The sequence below is a fragment of the Papaver somniferum genome, chromosome 10 (assembly GCF_003573695.1).
Source record: "Papaver somniferum cultivar HN1 chromosome 10, ASM357369v1, whole genome shotgun sequence".
NCBI classification, from domain to species: Eukaryota; Viridiplantae; Streptophyta; class Magnoliopsida; order Ranunculales; family Papaveraceae; genus Papaver; species Papaver somniferum.
This window is the reverse complement of record NC_039367.1, coordinates 119467729-119474829: the sequence shown is the minus strand read 5'-3', so window position 1 is coordinate 119474829 and position 7101 is coordinate 119467729. Positions and strand designations below refer to the sequence as shown.

The following is a 7101-nucleotide window of genomic DNA, read 5'->3' as shown; positions in this document are numbered from 1 at the left end:
CCCTTCCCTTCATCGACCAGATGCTAGAGAGATTAGCTGGACATAGTCACTACTGCTTTTTAGATGGCTACTCTGGATATAATCAGATCGTTTTTCCCCAGAAGACCAGGAGAAAACCACTTTTACCTGTCCCTTTGGTACCTTTGCGTATAGACGCATGCCTTTCGGGCTATGTAATGCCCCTGCGCTTTTCAGCGTTGCATGAGCATATTTTTCTGACATGGTAGAACGGTTCTTAGAGGTCTTTATGGATGATTTTTCAGTGTTTGGTTCGTCTTTCGATGAGTGCTTGCATCATTTGTCATTAGTTTTGACTAGGTGTAAGGAAAAGAATTTAGTGCTTAATTGGGAGAAATGTCACTTTATGGTTCGTTCAGGAATTGTTCTAGGGCATATTGTATCTTCAAAGGGTATAGAGGTAGATAGAGCCAAAGTTGACCTTATTAAAACTTTACCGGTCCCAAAAACCGTAAGAGATATTAGGTCATTCTTAGGGCATGCTGGTTTTTATCGTCGTTTCATTAAGGATTTTAGCTTGATGTCTAGACCTCTTTGCAATTTGCTTGCAAAAGATGTTAAGTTTGTCTTTGATGATGCTGTTTAGAGGCTTTTGAGAAGCTTAAGTCATTACTCACTACCGCCCCCATAGTCCAGGCACCCAACTGGAACCTACCCTTTGAGATCATGTGTGATGCTTCAGATTATGCTATTGGTGTTGTGCTAGGTCAGCGAGAAAAAAATAAGTTACTTCATGTGATTTACTATGCTAGCAAAACTCTGAATGATGCCCAGTTGAACTATACCACTACCGAGAAGGAACTATTAGCCATTGTGTTTGCCTTAGACAAGTTTAGACCCTATCTCTTAGGTTCTAAGATCATCATATATACTGATCATGCTGCTTTAAAATATCTTTTGTCTAAGAAGGATACTAAACCTAGATTGATTAGGTGGATTCTGTTGTTGCAAGAGTTTTCTCCAGACATTAGAGAAAAAAGGGTGCCGAAAATGTTGTAGCAGATCACTTGTCTAGGCTAGTTGTTAGTTCCCCAGATGATTCCCTTCCTATAAGGGATAGCTTTCCTGATGAACAATTGTTCTTTGTTACCCAATTACCTTGGTATGCGAATATAGTGAACTATCTTGTTACTGGTCGAATGCCCCAACATTGGGGTAAACAAGATCGTTCTAGATTTTTAGCCGAGGTTAAGCACTTCTTTTGGGATGATCCTTATTTGTTTAAGTATTGTCCAGACCAGATTATTAGGAGATGTATACCTGAGAGTGACCAGTCCAGTATTATTTCCTTTTGTCATGATCATGCTTGTGGGGGTCACTTTAGTGCTAAGAAGACTGCTGCTAAGATATTGCAGTGTGGATTCTATTGGCCTTCGTTGTTTAAAGACTCCCATAGTTACTGTGTTACTTGTGAACGTTGCCAGAAATTAGGAACCATTTCCCGTAGGAACATGATGCCCTTGAACCCGATTCTGATTGTTGAGGTCTTTGATGTGTGGGGTATTGACTTTATGGGTCCGTTCCCTAATTCTTTTGGTAACCTATACATCCTTGTCGCTGTAGACTATGTCTCTAAGTGGATTGAAGCGGTTGCGTGTAAAACCAATGACCATAGGGTTGTGATAGAGTTCTTGAAAGAAAATATACTTACACGTTTTGGTACACCGCGAGCTATAATTAGTGATGGAGGGTCGCACTTTTGTAATGGACCTTTTAGGCTTTTAATGAAGAAATATGGTATTACTCATAAGGTAGCTACCCCGTATCATCCACAGACTAGTGGTCAAGTTGAGGTTTCCAATAGGGAGATAAAACGTATATTAGAGAAAACAGTTAATCCTAATCGGAAAGACTGGTCGTCTAGGCTTACTGATGCCTTATGGGCTTACCGTACTGCGGTTTAAGACTCCTATTGGAATGTCGCCTTATCGGCTTGTTTATGGCAAGGCATGTCATTTACCTGTTGAGTTAGAACATAGAGCTTATTGGGCTGTTAAGCAGCTAAATTTTTCACTCGACAAGGCAGGAGCCCATAGGAAACTCCAGCTCAATGAGTTGGAAGAGATTCGTAGAGATGCGTATGATAGTGCGAAGGAGTATAAGAACAAAATGAAACTTGTGCATGATAGGAATATTCTAAGAAAGACATTTTCTCCAGGTCAAAAAGTTCTTCTGTATGATACCCGCTTACATCTTTTCCCTGGGAAGTTGCGTTCTCGGTGGACGGGTCCTTTTATTGTTCGCACTGTTTTTCCTCATGGAGCTGTTGAAATTAAGTCACCGGATGGTAGTAGTTCTTCGAAGGTTAACGGTCAGAGATTGAAACCCTTTTTAGAGCCCTTGCCTACAGGTGATGTTGAGGAGGTCCCTCTGGAGGACCCTGTTTACCCTTGATTGACCATCGAGGCGGATTGTATGTTGTATATTAGTTTTTGATTTTCTTCACCCAGGTACTATCTTTCCAACTTCTCCTCGTGTTATGTTACTTTTGGTACTGCTCTTTCATTAGAAACATTGAGGACAATGTTAGATTTAAGTTTGGGGGTGGGGAAGAAACTTTTTGTTAGTTTTAAGTTGCAATAAATAAACTCCAGAGCCTAGAAATTTACGCCTATTAAGGATAGCACTAACCAATCTAAGTGGATGGAAACATTTTTGTTTTAGGAGTTGAGGAACCAATCTGACTAGATGGAAACATCTATAGAGTCTATTCATAAAAGCACAGAGCTCAGGTGTTAGAAATAACATGATAGTTTCGCCATATCTCGTCGAGTCCTTTTCACTTTCTATTTTCAGTTTTCTTTTATTTCAAGTGATTTGGTGGGGCACACGATTCAAGTTGTTACCTTTGCTAGGGTGAAATAGAGTGACTGAGTTACCTTTTCAAAAAAAAAAAAAAATTAGACCAGACCAGTAGACCAATCGGAATAAATACTAACACTTGGATAGCAATATGTGTGTGTTCTCCCTGTCTCCGTCGCCTAAACAAGCGTGGAATGCAGGATCCACGGGAATTACCATGTAATCTGCTGACAAAAACATGCGCTTGGGTCCACAAGGTCCAATCATGTTGTTAGTTCTTAAATAAATGTGTGTTTAATAAAGTCGACCACTGGTACCCTTGTATATGCCAGTTGTGTTGACCTAGAGTTAGGATTATTGACCACTGGTTCCCTTGTATATGCCAGTGTGTTAATATTAGTCAGACCGGTATCTCAGTCATTTAGGTTAGGTTCACCTTGGCAGAGGCCTTCAGACAGATATGGGAAACACCGTTCACTTTTCAACCATCTACATTTTTCTTTTTCCATCTTCTTAATCTTTTCATGTGATTAGTCTGACTCCGAGTATGATGTCCATCGTGAAACTATCTTAGTAGAGCTCTGTCACTTATATGAATTTTAGTATGCTTGAGTGAAAACTCGTGTACAGTAATTGGAATTTCGCATCAGGGTACTTCCTCCTATAATTAATAAGTATGCCAACCAAGGAGGTTCTTTAGTGCTTTCCAAGATTTTGCGTAGATAGTTAGGGTCTGGAGTAAAGGTTTTGTGGGTACACCTCTGGTAAACCCTCCGGAGACAACACTCCGCCACTAGGGCCACCTAGGGGTTCAAATGATTTTCCTTTCTATAAATTTGCTCGAGGACTAGCAAATAATAAGTTTGGGGGTATTTGATAGACGCATTTATGTGTCTATTTTCATCTCTTTTGTGTATTTTGTTAGTACTCGTTTTCGTCCTTATTATGGTGTTTTGTGTGTTTGTAGGTATTTTTTGGAAATAAATAATTTTGGAAAAATCGGCTCGAAAAATTATGCGGAGCATCCCCGGAGGACATTTGTTATTCGGACTCTCTGCTTTGGATAAGGGGCACCCACTTGATAAGGGGTGACCACTTGCTATTCGCACCCCTGAACTGGATAGGGGGAGGTCATCTTCTTTGTTTGAATTTGGTTTTGGCGGGAATACTTAATGCAGACGCTGTTGATTTTGGGTCGGATTGTTGGAGGGATTTCAGCGAGATTCAATCGCTAGAAACGGTTGGGCTGGGCCTGAATACACTAGACAGGGTATATGCAAGCGATTTGATCGAGTAACTTGGGCCAGAAATCCGAGTTTGGAAGTAAACAGGGGACCGAGATATTTTAGAAGATTATGTTAATTACGGAAGCTGTGTGAAGATTGGGAGAAGATATTTGGGAAGATATTCTCTCATGATATTATACGAACAATTTAAGACAATCCAGAGACGCGTAGAAGAGTTAAACAGGGAAGAAAATCCCATATCCTGCATGAAATACAAAGAAAATATTCCCGAAGTTAATGGAGATTTCTGGGAGTTATTGTGAAGATTTTAAGGCATTAAACAGTATATAAAGGCTCTTTGGGTCAGCTAGCGAATTTTAGAGAGAATTGGGAGAGGTTTAGAGCGCTACAGGGCAAGAAAATTGAAGTTGCAGCGATTCTGGTTCTGCTGCTGCTGCTGCTCGAGGAGGAAGAAGAAGAGGAAGAACAAACTACCAAAGGCAGTCGTTTACCAACAAAGACAACGACTGTCGTTCGTGGGTCATAGTTTTTCAACGACAACAACACTTTATCTCTATCGTTGATTCTGGACGCCTTCTGTGGGTCGCAGAATCCTGTTTTATATCATTTTCTTGTCTTTCTCTTCATTGTAAAAAACTTTTGAGCATCAATGAAATATTTTGAGAGGTTTCCCAACATGATGAGCGGCTAAAATACCTGGTGATTGAGGCAATGGAGGATCTATTCACTCATGTTTGATTGGTAATATTTTTATTTATAATTTCGTTAATTATTTATTTTATTTAATTCACTTGGATAAAAATATAAAAAAAAGGGATAAAATGGTTTTCTTAATTATTTGTGAATCAATTTGATGTTTTATGCTTAGAATATATTCTTTGATAAATCATGCTTAAGGATTACAACTTAATATTTGGACACCTTTTAAATTAAAAAGTGATTTAATAAGAAAAAAAGCTTAATAATAATTTCTGAAATATTATTTATAACCAATCAACTTGAAGTAATAGTGAATCCTGAGCCTTCATCTTTCTAAAATCTTGACATTACTATTAATTTCCTTCATTTATTTATTTGTTTAAATCTTAAAAAAAAAGAGTTACCTTCACAAGTTCGAAAAGAACCCCCCTTTTACCACTATCTACAACAACTTTTGAAAAAACATCAGTGGACAGTCCCCAGGTGAAGGAAAGAAGGTCGAAGAATCGCGCTGGTGGATTTCGGTCGGTTTACTCGGCGACCCCCGTGTCTTTCAATTATTCCAATATTCAGGTAGGTGTCTTCCATGGCTCAACTAAAACGTGTAAATCTTCATTTTGTTTTTGAACTTTTGCATCTTGCTCCTACCAGGGTTTCGGCAGTGTGAACGCCTTTACTGCGCTTGCTCGTCGTCAGGAAATAACACCTCTTCCGATAAAGGCCGGCAGTGTTGAGCCCTCTAGGGAAGAGTCAGAGAAAGAGAAGAGTTCATAAGACGAAGGTAGCTCTTCTGGCAGCAGCACTGGATGTTCTTCGGGAAGCGGATCGGTGAGTCTTGCACATGTTTTTTTTTTATTTTCCTTTCTTTCTTCTTTTTCGAAAACGTCTAACTAAAGATTACAGGAAGGATCTGAGGAAGGATCTGATTCTGAAGACGATTCTAAGGTAGAGGCTTGTGAAGATTTGCCTTTAGCTGCAGCGACTACTATTGGTGCGTCGGAGATGGAGGTTGATCAGACGAAAGGCATGGATGCGACTCGAACAGCGGAGAATGCTCTGACGACTGTCAACGAAAGAGTGGAATAGAACCCCTTGTCGGCTGTGGGTCTGGTTGCAGGCGCCACTTTCGATCCCCCATACTTGGTTCCTTATCCAGGTCATGTGCTGGTCGGTGGTTTCAGCGTGCTGGCTAAGTACAAGGTGTTGTACACCAAAATCTGGGAAAGGTATTGACATATCGCCACAACCAGGAAGATCACCAGTCGATTTGCGCTGGTCAAACGTGTGGACGAAGCTCTGTCTTCCATCGAGGATGTGTGTGAAGTGACTGGCCATACCGTTTTTGAGGATGTCATCGTCAGTTGGAAGTATCATCGTGATATGTGCATAGAAAATGAGTTCAACACTTCGTGGTTCGTCAAGGGCTTTGCCGAGATCCAGAAATTGAAAACTGTAGTAGTCGAGAGTCTTTCTGCAGATGAAATCGCACAGCAGGAGGCAAAAGTCGAAGAATTGTCAAAGACGTTGACTCTGAAGAGAGCGTCTCTCGAGGATGCAAGGGAGGCTTTCTCCAAGAAGAACAGACCCCTGTTGGATAACTTTCCTTGAATGTTTCTGTATTTTCCAAACTTTCTCTTAGGTTCTCTCTTTTTCTTTTTTTGTTTTGTTTTGGAGCTTCCAGTTGATTGAAAATGGTCTTCTTGGTATGGTTCTGATTTCTGATTAGGTTTGGACGGGTAAATTTTTTTTTTTTTTTTGAGATTCGGAAATTCTACTGGAGGGGAAAGATAAGATTGCTTAATAATAGAAAAACTAGAACCCTGCTAGAAAAATGCAAGTGGTGCATTTATCTCGGGGTAATACAATTATAATGGTGGAAAGAGAAATTGCTGGAGGAAATGTAGGAGAGTGGATGTCGGAGGGCGAGGCAGTATGACATTTCAGGTGCTGAAGGCTTCGAGCCATCGTGAGTGAACCACCACACATTTCAATTTTTCCGTGTTGATGAGCTTGCAATAACCGCCTAAAAGGATGTGAGCCACCAGATATGGTTCATCTTCCTTTTCTTCAGGAGGGTTCTTTCGAACCGTGATATCCACTGTCATCTTTCCGACTTGAAATGAGGCAGCCTTGACCACCATATATCCGATCTGGAACGGGTTTGGTTGTTGTATGATTGCTCGGTTTCTTCTTTCGTCATCTTCGAGGGCAATTTTCAAGTCCTTGGCGAAGCGCTTCTAGGGCTCAGCGTTCCATTCACACCTCTTGACAGCATCGTGCTCGGTAATCGCGCCGAGTCCCCATGACGGGTTACGACGAGGAGTTACTGAGTGTA

The 7101-nt window shown here is 40.6% G+C and overlaps 1 protein-coding gene across 1 annotated transcript; it reads left to right on the top strand.

Annotated features, from left to right (window-relative positions):
- Window positions 1-609: 609 nt before the first annotated feature.
- On the top strand, window positions 610-5852 carry LOC113316147 (the record flags this gene model as incomplete). Its single annotated transcript, XM_026564368.1, has 5 exons — window positions 610-791; window positions 992-1326; window positions 1573-1799; window positions 5418-5515; window positions 5663-5852. Coding segments are annotated over 5 exons (1032 nt in total), but the record flags the coding sequence as incomplete, so codon positions are not given.
- Between the last annotated feature and the right edge of the window lie 1249 nt (window positions 5853-7101).